General features: G+C 44.4%; 1 protein-coding gene across 1 annotated transcript in view; it reads left to right on the top strand.

Annotated features, from left to right (window-relative positions):
* LOC134354396 (voltage-dependent T-type calcium channel subunit alpha-1I-like) overlaps positions 1 to 20,000 on the top strand; it is an 843,079-nt gene that overhangs the window by 449,647 nt on the left and 373,432 nt on the right. Inside the window, exon 5 of the mRNA XM_063063387.1 lies at positions 16,969 to 17,066. Coding sequence (XP_062919457.1) covers positions 16,969 to 17,066 — 98 coding nt within the window. The remainder of the gene's footprint in view (positions 1 to 16,968; positions 17,067 to 20,000) is intronic.

Here is a 20,000-nt window from a genome sequence, read left to right as displayed (position 1 = left end):
CAAAGCCCCCCCCCATGCACAAGCAGTAGCAAGCAGCACCAACCTTCTCCCTCCCCACCCCCACTTGTTCCAGCAGGATGCATCGGCCCCCACCCCACCCACCATCAAAGCAATAACACAGCTCTCAAAAAGACCATGATCTAGAGTCCATCAAAAACTACAGTCCATAACCCAACACGGCAACATGCCACGGCTTTCTCTCTCCTTAACGCGGGAGGGAGAGGTATCACTCCTTCCACAGCGAGAGGGGCGACCAACAGCTTCCGTTTTCAAAGGTGTGCCAGAGATTTCACTTTGTTAGACATTGAGGAGATTCCGCATGTCACCAAACCCTGTAGCAAACTTCCGCAGTTGTACTTTTGAAAACCTCCTGACTGTTTGCATCATGGTCCGGTACGGCAATTCGAATGCACGGAAATGTAAGGAATGAAGACCAAGTCTCAGAAGCATACGGAAGGGTTGGGAATCAGTGTATACGGCATACAACCTGAAACTCTTACTCTACACAAACATCCACGAAACACAAGATTAACCTCAAAGACTGAATGACAGGAAAAGGTTAGAACCCTAAATCTCCCCCTCATACACAAGCAGCAGCAAAGTATCAACCCTCAACGCTTCCTCCACGTGTCATGCAAACAATAGCAAGGAGACCATGGTCTAGAGTCCATCAAAAAAACACTGTTCATCCCAACAGTTCGACATGCCACAGGCTCCCTCTCTCTCATTATAAATTCCTTTCCTGGATGTGGTTGCCTCATCTATTGGCCATCCTTAATTGCCACTTGGAGAGTGCGTTGGGCCATTTCAGAGGATATTTAAGACTCAAGATTATTCACTTGGATCTGGAATCACATACAGACCAGATTAGGTAAAGGGCAACAGATTTTCTTACCTGCAGAGCATTAGTGAGCCAGATGGTTTTTTTTTTATGACAATCCAATAGTTTATTAGTTACTCTTCCAGACTTATTTAATTAACTGAATTTAAATTTGCCAGCTGCCATTGTGGGATTTGAACTCGTCTTTGGATCATCAATTCCGGCTTATGGACAGTAAGCCCAGAAATTAACTGCAATCCCTTTCGGTCATTGGGGAGATGCCAGCTTTCTTGAGAGAGCTAATTAATTACTCCTACTTGCGCTTCTCTTACCCTGCAGTCCTACAAATATTTCCTTTGCAAGTGTTTACCAATTTGCTTCCAGAAGTTCTGTTTGAGTTTGGATTCACCATCCTATACTCTCCCTCCCCTTGCACCTTCCTTCAGGCACTGCAGACAAGATCATGACTCACTGCATGAAAGCCTTCCCCACGTCTCCCAGATCTTCTGTTAATGATCTTGAACTCCGCACAGTTTAATTGCCTTGTGGTTCTGTGATGAATGTGCCTTGTACTGCACTGGAAGTTTCAGAGAGCAGTGAAGACAATGGGCTCTTGCTACATCATACACCCCTCATATATTCAACTCTCCAACTCAGAAGTTCAAAAAAAAATGTAAAATTTATTATCAGATGACATATATGTCACCATATACAACCCTGAGATTCACTTTCCTGCGGGCACACTCAGCAAATCTATAGAATGGTAACTGTAAACAGGATCAATGAGAGATCAACCAGAGTGCAGAAGACAACACACTGTGTGCAAATGCAAATATTAATGAATAGCAATAAATATCAAGAATATGAGATAACAAGATAAAGAATCCTTAAAGTGAGATCATTGGCTGTGAGAACATCTCCAAAGATGGGCAGGTGAGTGCAGCTGTCCCCTTGAGTTCGAGAGCCTGATGGTTGAGGGACAGTAACTGTTCTTGACTATGGTGGTGTGAGTCCTGAGGCTCTTGTTCCTTCTGCCTGATGGAAGCCGGGAGAAAAGAGCAAGGCCTGGGTGGTGAGGATCTCCGATGATGGACACTGCTTTCCTATGACAGCGTTTCATGTAGATGTGCTCAGTGGCTGGGAGGGCTTTACCCCTGATGTGCTGGACTGAATTCACTACCTTTTGTAGGATTTTCTGTTCAAAGCCATTGGTATTTCCACAGCAGGCCATGAGGCAGCCAGTCAATACAGTCTCTACTAAACATCTGTGGGAGCTCTCTGTGCATGCACAAATGTGTCACTGCAGGGGTCAAATACTAAGATATATTGCATTGCTTTCCTCTTCAAGGTAAGGGCTAATCGCATGTACTTTATACTTTATACTTTATTGTTGCCAAACAATTGGTACTAGAATGTCCAATCATCACAGCGATATTTGATTCTGCGCTTCCTGCTCCCTGGATTACAAATATTAAATATTAAAAATAGTAAAAATTAGTAAATATTAAAAATTTAAATTATAAATCATAAATAGAAAATAGAAAAATGGAAAGTAAGGTAGTGCAAAAAATACTGAGAGGCAGGTCCGGATATTTGGAGGGTACGGCCCAGATCCGGGTCAGGATCCGTTCAGCAGTCTTATCACAGTTGGAAAGAAGCTGTTCCCAAATCTGGTCGTACAAGTCTTCAAGCTCCTGAGCCTTCTCCCGGAGGGAAGAGGGACAAAAAGTGTGTTGGTTGGGTGGGTCGTGTCCTTGATTATCCTGGCAGCACTGCTCCGACAGCGTGCGGTGTAAAGTGAGTCGAAGGACGGAAGATTGGTTTGTGTGATGTGCTGGGCTGTGTTCACGATCTTCTGCAGCTTCTTTCGGTCTTGGACAGGACAACTTCCATACCAGGTTGTGATGCACCCGAGAAGAATGCTTTCTACAGTGCATCTATAAAAATTAGTGAGGGTTTTAGGGGACAGGCCAAATTTCTTTAGCTTTCTCAGGAAGTAAAGACGCTGGTGGGCCTTCTTGGCAGTGGACTCTGCTTGGTTGGACCAAGTCAGGTCATTTGTGATATTGACCCCGAGGAACTTAAAGCTTTTGACCTGTTCCACTTGCGCACCACTGATGTAAGTTGGGTCGTGCGGTCCGCTACTCCTTCTGAAGTCAACAACCAATTCCTTCATCTTGCTGACATTGAGGGATAGGTTATTGTCTTCGCACCATGCCACCATGTTCTTAATTTCCTCTCTGTACTCAAACTCATCATTACCCGAGATACGGCCTACAATTGTTGTGTCATCAGCAAACTTATATATTGAGTTTGATGGAAACTTGGCTATATAATCATGGGTGTACAGTGAGTACAGCAGGGGGCTGAGTACACAGCCTTGTGGGGCACCAGTGCTCAGAGTGATTGTAGAGGAGAGCTTGTCCCTTAGTTTTACAGCCTGGGTCCTGTCTGTGAGGAAATTGAAGATTCAGCTGCAGATCTGAGTGCTAAGGCCCAGGTTCCAGAGCTTAGGAATCAGTTTATTTGGAATGATAGTATTAAAGGCAGAGCTGTAGTCAATGAAAAGGAGCCTTACGTATGCGTCTTTATTCTCCAAGTGTTCTAAGGAGGAATGTAGGGCCAGAGAGATGGCATCTGCCATTGACCTGTTGCTCCGGTAGGCGAATTGCAAAGCATCGAGGTTGACCGGTAGGCTGTGGTTGATGTGTGCCATAAACAATCTCTCAAAGCACTTCATAGCAATTGATGTCAGAGCCACAGGTCGATAGTCATTCAGGCATGCCACCTTCCTCTTCTTCGGCACTGGGATTATCGTTGCCTTCTTAAAACATGAGGGGAACTTAGACTGAAGCAAGGAGCAGTTGAAGATGTCAGCAAACACTCCAGCTAGCTCGCTTGCACAGGCCCGGAGAACCCATCCTGGGACGCCATCTGAGCCCGTCGCCTTCCTTGGATTTATCTTCAGGAAGGCCCTTCTACCGTCCTCCTCGGTGATGATGAATCTCGATGCCACCAGGTCCGGTTCATCCGGAGGGAGCGGGACGCTCCTCTTCTGTTCGAATCTTGCGTAGAATATGTTAAGTTTGTCAGGAAGAGAAGCGCCACAGTTATTGATATTCCCAGCCTTTTCTTTGCGCCCAGTGATCTCATTTAGACCCTGCCATAGTCTACTGGCATCCCTTTGGTTAGCCTGGGCTTCCAACTTGGCTCGATATTGCCTTTTGGCGCCCTTAATGGCTTTCTGGAGTTCACTCCTGGATTCCGTGTAGCGACTGGTATCCCCGGACCTAAAAGCCACGGCTCTAGCCTTTAAAAGGGACTTGACCTCATAATTCATCCAAGGTTTCCGGTTAGGGAATACCCGGATCGTCTTGCGAGACACACAGTCCTCCGTACATTTCCAAATAAAGTCCGTGACAGCTGAGGCATACTCATCGAGGTTAGCTGCCGAGTCCTTGAATACTAACCAGTCCACCGATTCAAAGCAGTCACGGAGGACCTCATCCGTTTCCTCCGTCCAATGCAACACTACTTTTGACACTGTGACCTTCTGCTTCAGTTTCTGTTTGAAAGCCGGGAGGAGGAGTACGGCCTGATGGTCCGATTTTCTGAAGTGAGGTCGTGGGACGGAACGGTAGGCATCCTTGACTGCTGTGTAGCAGTGGTCAAGTATATTCGGGCCTCTACTGGGGCAGGAGACATGTTGGTCTAACTTTGGCAGTGCCTTTCTGAGGTTGGCCTGGTTAAAGTTCCCAGCTGTAATGAGCAAAGCCTCCAGATACCTGGTCTCAAGTTCACTGATGTTGGCATACGGTATGTTCAGAGCACACTCCATGTTCGCCTGGGGGGGAATGTAGACCGTTGTCAGTATGACCGAGGTGAATTCCCGTGGCAGATAGTAGGGACAACACTTCACCGACAGGTGTTCCAGGTCCGGGCTGCAGGAGCTTGTCAGTGCCACTGTGTCCGAGCACCACCCAGTGTTGATCAGTAGGCAGACTCCACCTCCCCTTGTCTTGCCTGAAGAAGCTGTGTGGTCCATCCGATGGATCGAAAATCTTTCCGGTCGTACCTCCTACTTCTAATAAAGTGGTCATTGAGTTTGTTTGTGGACTTCTGCTGCTGTAGCCTACCCATTTCAGGGTTCAATGTGTTCTGAATTCAGAGATGCTCTTCTGCACACCACTGTTGTAATGTGCGGTTATCTGAGTTACCATCACATTCCTGTCAGCTTGAACCAGTCTGGCCATTCTCTTCTGAAGTCTTTCATCAATACGGCGTTTTCACCTACAGAACTGTGACTCACTGGATGATTTTTTAGTTTTTCTGCCCCATTTTCTGTAAACTCTAGAGACTGTTGTGACTGAAACCCCCAGGAGATCAGCAATTTCGGAGATACTCAAACCACCCTGTCTGGCACCGACATTCATTTCAAAGTCTAAGTCACTTAGAATGCATTTTTTCCCTATTCTGATATTTGATCTGAACAACATCTGAACCTTTTGATCATATCTGCGTGTTTTTTATTCATTGGGTTATAAGCCACACGGTTGGCTGATTAGATATTTGCATTGAAGGGCAGGTGTACCTAATAAAGTGGCCACTGAGTATATTACTAACAGATTTCACCTTTCAACAGTTTTTCTAAGTCTCCTTGAGCTTTTCAAAGAAGCATGTTATTTGTGTATGTATTTCTCATTAAGGAAGGTGTCAGACCTTGACTCAGGTCAATAGAGTCTTGGGTTGTATCTCACACTGTCTGTACTGGATCAACTTATGAGATACATTTGCAATCATGCAACTCTCGTTCTTATATCTCACTGGAAGGACTTAACAATTTGCACGTATACTTCTAAATTTATCATCGACCACACCTTCGCTACACCTTTTTCACATGCCAGAACCAAAGGGGAAAACTTCATTAAACTTCACTCGCCCCAAATCTGAGCTGTACCCACAACCTATGGGCTCACTTTCAAGGACTCTTCACCTCCTGTTCTTGAAATTTGTTGCTTTTTTTTCTTTTGTGCTTGCACAAATTGTTGTCTTTCGCACATTGGTTGTTTGTCCATCTTGTTGAATGTGGTCTTTCATTGATCCTATAGCGTTTCTTGGATTTACTACAAATGCGCACAAGAAAATGAATCTCATGGGTGGTATATTTAGATTATGAGAACACTCAGTCCTCTTCTATTGTCATTTAGAAATGCATACATGCATTAAGAAATGATACAATGTTTCTCCGGAGTGATATCACAGAAAACAGGACAAATCAAAGACTAACACTGACAGAACCACATAATTATAACATATAGTTACAGCAGTGCAAAGCAATACCATAATTTGATGAAGAACAGACCATGGGCACAGTAAAAAAAAGTCTCAAAGTCCCGAGTCGATCGACTCCCGAGTCCCCGATAGCAGGCAGCAAAAGGGAGAAACTCCCTGCCATAAACCTCCAGGCACCGTCAACTTGCCGATGCCTTGGAAGCAGCCGACCACAGCCGACACTGAATCCATCCGGCCGAAAACTTCCAGCTTCCGACCAGCCTCTCCGATACAGCCTCCCGAACGCCATCCTCTGCTGAGCGCCTTCGACCTCTCCCCGGCCGCTGAAGCACGCAAAGCCGAAGATTTCGGGGCCTTCAGCTCCGGAGATTTCGGTTACCACACAGTAGCAGCAGCAGCGAAGAGGGCATTTCAGAAGTTTTCCAGATGTTCCTCCGTACTCTCACGCCTGTCTCCATCAAATCAGAATTGTGCACGGTCCCCTACTTGACAGATAACAGACACCATCACCGAAGTGGCTGCGCGCGCTCCCGCTGTGCAGCCATCTTCTCGCCCCTCCCGGGATGACACATATGTACTTTGATGATGAAGTTACTTTTAATGTTGAACTTTGATTTGTTTAGTGGTGTTAATTTTCAACCTCCATCATGTTGTATAAACCCTTTCTGCATGGCTTAGTCATAATACTGTTTATGCCTTAACTGCTTGTCTTCAACTCTCTGCTCAAGATTTAGCAGAACCAAGCTTAATCATATTTTGAGTCTTTACGCATTGGTAACTCACCAGAATAATGACCTGCCGTGGAACGCGTTATTCTTCAGTTTAGCAAAAAAAAAATTCTAATCGATTCCCCATTGTCAAATCCTAGCTCCCCTGTAATGCTTGCTTCTTCAGTGCAGTATCCTCGACAATTTTTTACTGATCTCCTGAGATGCACCATTCGACTCTGGATGATAAGATGAAATATGCTCCTCTGTTTTGTAAAGAGCTCAAAAAGAAATAAACAAAATTGAGGTTGGTTGTCTGGGAATTCACAATCCACAATGCAGGATAATAGATCTCAATTCTTCAATAACACGTCTATTTAGTACAGGAGTCAACATGTTTAATATGTTGCATACTGTAATACAATATCCACTGTAGCTAGCGTAGCAGTGATGATATCACACTATTCAACAGTTTTGTATAGAAGCAAAGATTCCTCTGGATATGTTATAAGCAGACCAAGGAGGCAATGTTAACAAATTTTACAGCATATGCCAGTGATATTAAACCTGATTCAGATTCCAATTCTGATTCTGGCTAGGCTGAGATATTTTTCCCTGAGTGTAGGAGGCCAAGGGGAAACATTATAGAGGAGCGCAAGATTGGGAAAGGTGACTGGTCACAGTCTTTTTCCCAAAATAGGTGAGTCTAAAACTATATAACCATATAACCATATAACAATTACAGCACGGAAACAGACCATCTCGGCCCTTCTAGTCCGTGCCGAACTCTTACCCTATCCTAGTCCCACCAACCTGCACTCAGCCCATAAACCTCCATTCCTTTCCGGTCCATATATCTGTCCAATTTAACTTTAAACGACAACATAGAACCTGCCTCAACCACTTCTGCTGGAAGCTCGTTCCACACAGCTACCACTCTCTGAGTAAAGAAGCTCCCCCTCATATTACCCCTAAACTTTTGTCCTCTAATTCTCAACCCATGTCCTCTTATTTGAATCTTCCCCACTCTCAATGGAAAAAGTCTAACCACGTCAGCTCTATCAATAAACAAAAAGTAAACAAATAGAAGACAGAGATTTACGGTGAGAAGGGAAAGATTTCAGAATCAGAAACAGGTTCATTATCACTGACCTTGGTCATGAAACTTGTTGTTTGCAGCAGCAGTATGGGACAAAGCAATAAAATTTGCTAAAAATTACAAAATAAGCAAATACTGCGAAAAAAGGGTGCCACGGTAGAATAGTAGTTAGCACAACACTATTATTGCTTGGGGCTTCAGAGTTTGGAGTTCAACTCCAGCGCCTTCTCTATGTTCTCCCCGTGACCGTGTGGGTTTGCTTTGGTTTCCTTCCACAGGCTAAAGATGTGCCGGTTGGTAGCTTAATTGGTCATTGTAAATTATCCTGTGATTAGGCTGGGATTAAATAGATCGATTGTTGGGCAGTGCAGCTCATTGGGACTGAAGGGCCTGTTCTACAGTGTACCTCTAAAATAAAATAAGATTAAAAAATTTTTAAATGGAAGAACAAAGTAATGTTCATGAGTTCAAGGACCATTCAGAAACCTGATGGAGGAGGGGAAGAGGCTGTTCCTAAATGGTTGAGTGTGGGTCTTCAGGCTCCGTAGCTCCTCCTTGAAGATAGTGATGAGAAAAGGACATTTCCAGGTTGGTGAGAGTCCTAAGTGAGGGATGCCACCTTCTTGAGGCACGCCTTCATGAAGATGTCCTTAATGGTGAGGAGGGTTGAGCCCATGACGGGACTGGTTGAGTCTATCACCCTCTGCAGCCTCTTGTGATCCTGTGCACTGGAGCTCCTGGAGCAGCCAGTGATAAAACCAGTCAGAATGCCCTCCACTGCACACCTATGGAAATTAGCAAAAGTTTTTGGTGACATGCAAGATATAAGCTCCAAGATGTAGAAGCCTTTTCACGCAGAAGATGATGGGTGTATGGAATGAGCTGCCGGTGGAAGCTGTAGAGGCAGATATAATTGCAATGTTTAAAACAGGTACAGGGATACAAAGGTTTAGAGAAATGTGGATGAAATGGAGGCAAATGGCAATAACTCAGATAAGCATCTTGGTTGGCATGGCACCATCCGGACCATGTTCTTTTCTCACTGCTGCCATCAGGAAGGTGGTACAGGAGCCTCAGGACCTATACCGCCAGGGCCAGAGACAGTTATTACCCCTCAACCATCTGCACTTGAACCAGAGGAGATAACTTCACTCAACTTTACTCACCCCAAGACTGACCTGTTCCCACACCCTGTGAACTCACTTTCAAGGACTCTTCATCTCATAGTCTCAATATTTATTGCTTATTTATTTATTTATTTATTTATTATTTTGTTTCTTTCTTTTTTGTATTTGCACATAATGTCTCTTGCACATTGATTGTTGCCCGTTTATTTTCACTGAATCCGTTGTGTTTCTTTGTATTTACTGTGAATGCCCACAAGAAAATGAATGGCGACATCTACGAACTTGGATAATAAATTGACTTCAAATTTCCAACATTGAACTTTAAAGCTGCACACAATATCTCAATGATTCTACGACTATGACTCTGCATTGTTAATACTCCCTACCCTACTTATCCATCTTCAGCTGAGACACATAGTTTGGTGAAAGCATTTGTTGTTCTCCGCTCTGGATTGAAATCTTCTGAAGGAGGCAAAGGATACTGCTCATTGTCGGTCATGTCACTCAAAAGTAATCATATTCTCTATTCTGTATTCACTTCTGCTACAATTGGTGTTGCCCTCTCACTCTAGATAGTCTTCACTGGAATGCCATTCCATTCTAATTCATGCAGCTCTTCCTCCAACTCATGCCATAGACTCATAGAATCATAAAACAAGCCATTTGGCCCATCTACTCCATGTCAAACTATTACTCTGTCTAGTCTCGTTGACCCACACCTGGACCAGAGCCCTCCATACCCCTCCCATCAATGTAATATCCACATTTCTCCTAAATGTTAAAATAGAACCGACTTATACCACTTCCATTGGAAGCTTGTTCCACAGGCACACTTCCTTCTGAGTGAAGAAGTTTCCTTAAATATTTCACCTTTCATACTCAACTTATGCCCTCTCGTTCTAGTCTTACCCAACCTCAGGGGAAAAAGGCTGCTTGCATTTACCCTATCTGTCTCCCTTATAATTTTTGCATACCTCGGTCAAATCTCCCCTCTTTCTCCTCCGTTATAGGGAATATAGTCTGAACCTATTGAACTTTTCTCTATAACTCAGGATCTCAAGTCCTGGCAACATGCTAGTAAATTTTCCCTGTATTCTTTCAATCTCATAGATACCTGTAGCTCCTCCTTGAAGATAGTGATGAGAAAAGGACGTTTCCAGGTTGGTGAGAGTCCTAAGTGAGGGATGCCACCTTCTTGAGGCCAGGTGACCAGAAGTGCTCGCAATACTCCAAATTAGGCCTCTCCAATGTCCTGTACAATTTCAACATGACATCCCAACTCCTTTCTCAATACACAGTACTCAGTGTGGGACCAGTCAAAGCTCAGATGGATTGGTTCTAAACCTAGCTTTATCAGAATATTTGTTTTGTAACCTACTTCCCTTCAGCATTTCTATAGACCTTCACAACAGCACACTTGAGTGTAATTTTGAAGCTAAATGCCCCTTCTTGTCAACTCTCTAAGCCAATCTTTGTCTGTTAATGTTGAACAATTAATATCGTCAGCCACAGCCACTGGTAGTTCTGGTTACTGACCACTGTGGCTCACTAAACATTTTAGCCATGAAACAGTCTTCAATACATCACCGAGTATGATGTTCTCCTAGGAAGTTGTCTATTGGTGGGTCCTCAGGTAGCTGTAGAGGCTGATCCGGGATCCACATATTCCAGTGTAGTGTGGGCAAGGGTAGGTGTTGGCTGTAGTTAGTGGTTGGGTCTTTTAGTTGTTTTGTAGCTGCCGCTTGTTCTCTGTGACACAGTGGAGGTCGTTCTCATGTAGCGCATCTCCCTCTTGAACACATTTCCTCTGGGTGTATCAATTGAGTGCAATGTCTTCCCAGATTTCAGATGCCATGTAGCATTTCTTCAGGCTGATCTTGTTGTTATCTTTGACACATTTCCTTTGCCCACCAGGGACTCGTTTTCACTTTGCTCTTCTTAAGCAACACTTGTCTGAGCTACATTATGCATTTCTTCCCAGGATTAAGCAACTTCGATGCTCATATTGATACGCTGACCAGTTTACACGCGCCTTTGCCTCAAAATGGCAAGTCCAGTTTGCCTCACAACTCCAGAGACCCGGGTTGGAGCCTGAGCTCGAATGCTGTCGGTGTGGAGATTACTTGTCCCCTCCCCAACCCCACCCTTGCTGTCTGAATGGGTTTACACAAGGTGGTTCAATTCAAACCCCTAGATGTGCTGGTAGACTAAATAGCCACTATAAATGACCATTTAGTGTCAATGTAAGTAAGGAAAGAGTTGTACATGCTAAAATGAGTAACACAAATTGGCGTTGGTTGGGAATGTGATTGCTTTGAGAAAGTTAAAGGTGGCCAGGTTAGAGATACGTCTCCAACAAAGGAGGTTTCCTCCACTAGCTGCAGGTCACCCTTGGGCAAGGTGTAGCACCTGCTTAACCCCCCACCAACTCCCCAGTCAAGGTCACGTGAAGCCATGGGAGCAGGTGGTGGATGGTTATATGAGTAGCTGGTACATATCACAGGTCCTGGTTAGGTGACCACTGATGCCAGGCAGACCACCTCTGGTAAAGGCTGGGGGGTCACCTGTTTTGTAAAGACACAGCCCAGAGGACGGCAATGGCAAACCACTTCCATAGGAAAATTTGCCAAGAGCAGTCGTGGTCAAGACCGTGATCACCCACGTCATACGACATCGCACATAACAAATGAGTGAAAGGACTGCAAATCTACAGCCCCGAGAGTAGACTGTGATGAATTAGCATTTTTGTCTGGGAAAAGTGAGATCATTGTCCAGGGTCAGGTACCAAATACTGGGCTATCATGAGAAAGTGCTAGTGTATGGGGTTTTCAAAGGTATAAAAAGAGGCAATTTCTTTGTGCAAGGACAAATCATCTCTTAGGCTGGGCCACAAAAGCTACTATCATTGATGGTTGGACATAGAAACAAGGACATCTGGAGAGACAGTGAGAGAGAAGGCTGTGTGAAAGTTAGTTGGATCTGCAGTTCCCTCCAGCATTCTGCAGATCAGCTCACTTAGTGGATAAGTATTAGTTTGAATTCTGTTCTACTACTTTGTTAACCATTTGTTTTTCTTTCAGCATTAAATGTTTAATATTACTAATAAAGTGGGCACGTGGTCAAGTGGTTAAGGCATTGGACTAGCGATCTGAAGGTCGTGAGTTCGAGCCCCAGCCGAGGCAACGTGTTGTGTCCTTGAGCAAGGCACTTAATCACACGTTGCTCTGCGACGACACTGGTGCCAAGCTGTATGGGTCCTAATGCCCTTCCCTTGGACAACATCGGTGTTGTGGAGAGGGGAGACTTGCAGCATGGGCAACTGCTGGTCTTCCATACAACCTTGCCCAGGCCTGCACCCTGGAGAGTGAAGACTTTCCAGGCGCAGATCCATGGTCTTGCAAGACTAACGGATGTCTTAATAGCCAATAAATTGCCTTCTTGTGGTTTAACGTATGTACAGTGACTGCTTTGTTGGTGAATACATACGGGAATGCCCCTTACTGAATCAGAAAAGAACATGGAACAAATTTTTTGTCATTGTTGCAGTCAGTTAATGGCACAAAGAGGAATTGATAAGCCCGTGTGAGAGAAAATTCACTCAGTGACCACCTTATTAAGTACACCTGCTCGTAAATGCAAATATCTATCCAGCCAATCATGTGGCAGCAACTCAATGCATAAAAGCCTGCAGACATGGTCAAGAGGTTCAGTTGCTGTTCAGACCAAACATCAGAATGGGGAAGAAATGTGATCTAAGTGACTTTGACCATGGAATGATTGTTGGTGCCGGATGGGGTAGTTTGAGTATCTCCAAAACTGCTGATCTCCTGGGACTTTCACACACAGCAATCTCTAGAGTTTACAGAGAACAGTGTGAGAAACAAAAAACATCCAGTGAGCAGCAGTTCTGTGGGTGAAAATGCCTTGTTAATGAGAGAGGTCAGAGGAGAATGGCCAGACTGGTTCAAGCTGACAGGAAGGTGACAGTAACTCAAATAACCACGTGCTACCACAGTGCTGTGGAGAGGAGCACCTCTGAGCACACAACATGTTGAAGCTTGACGTGAATGGATGATAGCAACAGAAGACTTGAAAATACACTCAGTGACTACTTTATTAGGTATTTAGGTATTAATAAAGTGGTCACTGAATGTATATTGTAGGGAGAATGGGACTAATGGGATTGTTTCCATGCAGCTAGCAGAGATCAGAGAGGCAGAATGGCCTCCTTCATCATTCCAAAGATAAAATTAATCGGTAGGGTTGAGTTGTTCTCCGATCTGGGCAGCGTAATTAACAGCACACTGTTGATGTCTCCCCGTATGGTGATGAAACGTCTGCTGGTAATTGCCAAGATCGGAGAACAACTCAACCATCAACCACCCGAGCTACACTGAATTTCCTGAATTACTTCCAATAAAATTAGTTGTTACGTTTTCCACCGCTATCGCTGGTCACAAAACTGCTACCTACGTCCAGCGTTCGCTGTGGCTTCGGAAACACAGCTTCGTCTTCCTGCTACAAACCCTTCCCTCCTCTGAAGTAATCACATTACTGAGGTTTCTTTGATCCACTGTGTTGGCTTTAAGCTTGCTCAGTAAGGATTTCTAGCCATTTTTTCCTCTAGCAGTTAATGTATTTGGCAGTTTTAAGTTGACATATGTACGATGGATGGTTTCTATTACATCTGTAACAACAGTTTGTGTCTGTCTCACCCACACTCTTTGGATTCTGCAACTTAGCTATTGGCTTTGCATTTGTTCTATGACTGTAAACAGCAGCTGAGTCGATGCTTTGAACTGGTTAAGCTTCCTTAGCACTTTTTGATGTCATCTCCAAGGCCCCTTGTGATATTCTGTTGCTTTAAAAACTTCAACTGCATTCACTCTTCGAGCAAACTGGTTATAACGCCATAAGATCTAGCAGCAGAATTAGGCCATTTGGCCCATCGAATCTGTTCTGCCATTTCTTCATGGCTGATCCATTTTCCCCTCTCAGCCCCAGTCTCCTGCCTTCTCCTCATGTCCCTTCATGCCCTGACCAAATGGCTATTTGATCATGCTCTGATCAAGAATCTATCAACCTTTGCCTTAGATATACATAAAGACTTGCCTCCACAGCCACCTGTGGCAATGAAATCCACAGATCCACCACTCACTGGCTGAAGAAATTCCTCCTCATCTCTGTTCTAAAAGGACGTCGATCTATTCTGAGGCTGGGCCCTCTGGTCTTAGACACACCACCATCCTATCCACATCTACTCTATCAAGGCCTTCAGCATTCGATAGGTTTCAATGAGGTCACCCCTCATTCTTCTGAATACCAGTGAGTACAGGCCCAGATTCATCAAACACTCCTCATATGACAACCCTTTCAATCTCAGAATCATTTCATGGAGCTCCTTTGAACCCTCTCCAATGTCAACACATTCTTTCTTAGATAGGGGGCCCAAAATTGCTCACAATATGCCAAGTGACACCTCACCAGTGCTTTATAAAGCCTCAACATTACATCCTTGCTTTTATATTCTAGTCCTCTCGTAATGAATTCTAACATTGCATTTGCCTTCCTCACCACCAGCTCAATCTGCAAATGAAACTTTAGGGAATCCTGCATGAGGACTCCCAAGTTCCTTTGCACCTCAGATTTTCGAATTTTCTCTCCATTCAGAAAATAGTCTATGCTTTTATTTCTTCTACCATAGTGCATGGCTATACGCTTTCTGACACTCCATCTGCTATCTCTTTGCCCATTTGTCTAATCTGACCGAGATCCTTCATTAGGACTGAAAAGGAAGGGGGAAGATAAGGTGCCACATTAGAGGCTGCTTAATAAGATGAGAGCCCATGGAATTACAGGAAAGATATTGGAATGGGTGGAGTATTGGCTGATAGGCAGAAAGCAAAGGGTGGGAATAAAGGGATCCTATTCTGATTGGTTGCCGGTTACTAGTGGTGTTCCGCAGGGGTCGGTGTTGGGCTGCTTCTTTTTACAATATATATCGCTGATTTAGATTATGGATTAAATGGTTTTGTGACTAAGTTTGCGGATGACACCAAGATAGGTGGAGGAGCAGGAAGTGTTGAAGAAACGGAAAGGTTGCAGAGAGACTTGGTCAGTTTAGGAGAGTGGGCAAAGAAATGGCAGATGAGATACAATGTTGAGAAATGTACGGTTGTACATTTTGGACGAAGAAATAATCAGGCAGATTATTATTTAGATGGGGAAAATATTCAAAAATCGGAAATACAAAGGGACTTGGGGGTCCTCGTGCAGGATACCCTAAAGGTTAACCACCAGGTTGGATCAGCAGTAAGGAAAGCGAATGCTATGTTGGCATTCATTTCAAGAGGAATAGTGTATAACAGTAAGGAGGTGTTGATGAGGCTCTATGGGGCACTGGTGAGACCTCATTTGGAATACTGTGTGCAGTTTTGGGCCCCCTATCTTAGAAGGGATGTACTGATGTTGGAGAGAGTTCAGAGAAGATTTACGAGGATGATTCCTGGAATGCAGGGGCTAACATACGAGGAGCGTTTGTCGGCTCTTGGACTGTATTGATTAGAGTATAGAAGAATGAGAGGGGATCTCAAAGAAACATTTCGAATGTTGAAAGGATTGGACAGAGTAGATGTGGAAAGGCTGTTTCCCTTGGTGGGTGAGTCCAGGACAAGAGGCCACAGTCTTAGAATTAGAGGGTACCCATTTAAAACAGAGATGAGGAGAAATTTTTTTAGCCAGAAGGTCGTGGATCTATGGAATTCAATGCCACATGCAGCTGTGAAGGCCCGATCATTGAGGGTGTTTAAGGAAGAGATTGATAGGTCTCTAATTAGTCGGGGTATGGGGAAAAAGCCAGAAATTGGAACTAGATGGGAGAATAGTATAGCTGATGGTGGAGTGACAGAGCAGATGCGATGGGCCGAATGGCCTACTTCTGCTCCTTTGTCTTGTGGTCTTGTCTTGTGAAGAAGCCAGAAAAAGAAGGTGGGGGGAGTGGGAGGAGGACAAGCTAGACGGTGATAGGTGAAGGCCGGTGGGTGAGCGAGGATTTGAAGAAGCTGAAAGGTGAGAGGTGGAAAAGGTAAAGGGCTACAGGAGAAGAAATCTGACAGGAGAGGAGAGTAGATCATGGGATAAAAGGAAAGAGGAGGAACACTGGGGAAGGTGATAGGCAGGCGAGGAAAAGAGGTAAGGGGCCAGAATGGGGAAATGAAGAAGAGGAAAGGGGGAGAAAAAAATTCACTGGAGGTTAGAGAAATCAACGTTCACACCATCAGGTTGGAGGCTACCTAGACATAACATGAGGTGTCGATGATGAAGGGTCTCTGCCTGATAAATTCACTGACAGCATCACCTAACTTTGGATACCTGGTTTTAAATTAATAACTCAACACTATTCTCAGCTGTTCAGTATTAGCTGTCAAGTGTTGTGGAACATCATATAACGTACCATAGAGATGTTAGATTCTGATTTCCCAGGCAATGCCCTCAGTATAGGATGTTTCCTATAGTGGACCAGAAGTCACAGCCTCAGAATAGAAGGACATCCCTTTAGAAGAGAGATGAGGAGGAATTTCATTAGCCTTTGGAATTCATTGCCACAGATGGCCGTGGAGGACAAGTCATTGGGTATATTTGAGGCGGAGGTTGATAGATATGTCAAAAGGGCCAGGTACATCAATAAATACATGTAAGTGCATCAAAAGTTGTCAAAAGATTGGTGTTGAGAGGGATAATAAATCAGCTGTGATTGAATAATAGAGCAGACTCGATGGTCTGGATAGCCTAATTCTGCTCTTACGACTTATGGTCTTGTAGCATGTTGTTTGTTATTCTAGAGTCCAGCACTTGCAGCCTCTTGTGTCTCCAATGTCCTCACTTTGCCTTGGTTGACTTTGTGTCTTTTTCTCCCTTTTGCAGGATGGTGGAGTACTCACTGGACCTTCAGAATGTCAGCCTCTCTGCGATCCGGACAGTCCGAGTTCTCCGCCCACTGAAAGCCATCAACAGAGTACCCAGTAATTCCGATTTCCTTCTCCCGTGCGCGAGCACTGCTGAGCCTGCCTTAGTTAGAAACAAAAACAGAAAGCGCTGGAAATGCTCATCAGGTCGAGCAGCGTCTGTGGAAAGGAGAACACATAATGTTTCAGGTTTATCAGATATGGGAAAGAAGATAAAAACATCTAACTATAAGTTGCAGAGAAGCTGTGGGAACATAGTGCAATGGGAATATCTGTGTCACAGCGAGACCAATTAAATGGAGGCAATTAGAAGTTAGAAGGTAACATGCATTGCTAATAGCAGGGCTGTGGTACATGTGGAGTAGTCCTGCGATTTTCTCCTTTTATGTCAGATTTCTGGGGGTAGCGGGGCTATGATCTGAAGAGAGATTGGACGGATTACAGCAGCAGAAGACCAAGAACATACAGAAATACATTCAGTAGCGAACTTATTAGGTACAGGACGTAATAAAATTACTACTGAGTGTACATATTTAAAATGTCTTAAGGTAACTCTACATGGTTGTAACTAAATAAGGACATGGTATGAAATCTTTGATGAATTGCTCTGTTCCAGTCAGAGAAAAAAGTGCTTTGGAACATCACATATCTCATGGAAGAGTGGCTGATGCAAAAGTATTGCCAGTGCCCAAAGTCTCATAAATTCAGGTTCACTTGGCTGCCAAAAGAGAATAGATATGAGTTATTTTGGATCCCATTTATTTTGGCTGGACAGTTGACTGAAAGGTCAGGGATGCAAGTCTTCGGCTGTGACTCATTTCATTGGCTGCCCTTCACTGGGCTGGTTCCAAACCAACCCTCTGGGTAAAGTTTGCAGTGGCTTGCGAGAGACCCTGGAGGTTGTGTTTATAAAACTTTTGGTTACTTACCACCTTGCAAGTAATGAGCAGCCAGAAAGGGTCTTTTAGACCGTAGCTCAGAAAGTCACAGGAAGGGGTGATGGGCCCATTTTGTCTGTGACCCTATAAACAATAAAATAAATTCTAAGTCCCCTGCCCTCCCCACCTTTCCCAGATCTTCCTCTGTAGTATTTGAAACCAGTTGCCTTTCAAAGACTGCTGTGGTCAATATGACAATCATTCAGGAGTTTTCCTAACTTCCCTTCTTTTATTTTGCTGCTCACCTTATATCTGCGCCAAACTTCACGGCACCGAAGGCAATTCCTCCATCTTTACTCTGTCAGAATCCCTTGTGAGGTTATCTTTAAACAGCGTGATTTAGCCTCCTCTTAACCTTATCTCCTTCAGCGAGAGCAATTCTCACTTCTCCTAGTCTTAACGATTACCCTGAACCTGACTTCAGTTGATGCAGTGATTCTATTCTGGTAATCATGGTGAGCTTTTCCCCTGACAAGGGAACGAGAGCACAGTGGTTGAAAACAAAAAAATCAGTGCAGGAGTTGGCCATTTGGATTTTGAAGCCTAATTTTCCATTTATACAATCCTGGCTGATCCTTTAGACCATATACATACTCACCCCACCATCCATCTTGACGCCTTTTGCATCTAGAAATCTTCCTACTCTTAAGTACGTCAGTGGCTTGGCATCCACTACCTTCTCTGTTTGTGAATTGCCCACCCTCTCAAGAAATTTCTCTTCATCTCAGTCCAAAGTAACTTACCCAATATCTTCACCTTGTCTTGACTCCCTAACCAGGGGAACATCTGGTCTGTGGAGCATTTCAGAACTTCTTAGGTCTCACCAACCTCTAGTGAATGCGAATGTAGTTTCCCTGTTATCCCATATGACAGTCCTGGTAGTCCTAGAAATCAGGGTGAAAATTTGGGGAAGACTAGCATTTTTGTGAGAAAGTCCAGCGGAGTTAGAATTCTGGGACAGGAGAATCTGCAGATCCTGGTAATAGAACATAGAAATCTACAGCACATTACAGGCCCTTTGGCCCACAAAGTTGAGCCAACATGTAACCAACTTGAGAGACTGCCAAGAATATCCCTAGCGCATAGCTCTCTATTTTTCTAAGCTCCATGTACCTATCTAAGAGGGTCTTAAAAGACCCTATTCTATCCCCTTCCACCACTGCCGGCGGTGCATTCCACGCACCCACAGTTCTCTGTGTGAAAAACTTACCCCTGACATCCCCTCGGTACCTATTTCCAAGCACCATTAAACTATGCCCCCTCGTGTTAGCCATTTCAGCCCTGGGACAAAGCCTCTAGCTATCTACATGATCAATGCCCCTCATCATCTTATACACCTCTGTCAGATCATCTCTCATCCTCCACCGCTCCGAGGAGAAAAGGCCAAGTTCACTCAGGCTATTCTCATAAGGTATGCCCTTCAATCCAGGCAACATCCTTGTAAATCTCCTCTGCACTCTCTTTATAGTATCCAGATTCTTCCTGTAGTGAGGTGACCATAAATGAACACAGTACTCCAAGCGGGGTCTGACCAAGGTCTTATATAGCTGTAACATTACCTCATGGCTCTTGAACTCAATCCCACGGTTGATGAATGCCAACACACCATACGCCTTCTTAACAACACTGTCAACCTGCGCAGCAGCTTTGAGTGTCTTATGGACACAGACCCCAAGATCTCTCACATCCTCCACACTGCCAAGAGTCTCACCATTAATATTATATTCTGTCTTCAAATTTGACCTACCAAAATGAACCACTTCACACTTACCTGGGTTGAAGTCCATCTGCCACTTTTCAGCCCAGTTCTGCATCCTACCGATGTCCCACTGTAACCTCTGACAATCCTCCAGACTGTCCACAACACCCCAGCCTTTGTGTCATCAGCAACGATTTTGAGCAATATTCACAAAATGCAAGAACTCAGCAGGTCAGGCAGCATCTATGGAGGGAACAAAATGGTCAACATCTTAGGCCAAGACCCTTCATCAGGATTGTAATGGAAGGGGGAAGAGGCCTGAATAAGAAGGTGGGGGAGAAGAAGGGCTGCAAG

This window comes from Mobula hypostoma, chromosome 11, assembly GCF_963921235.1.
Source record: "Mobula hypostoma chromosome 11, sMobHyp1.1, whole genome shotgun sequence".
NCBI classification, from domain to species: Eukaryota; Metazoa; Chordata; class Chondrichthyes; order Myliobatiformes; family Myliobatidae; genus Mobula; species Mobula hypostoma.
This window is presented reverse-complemented; position numbering and strand designations above follow the sequence as displayed.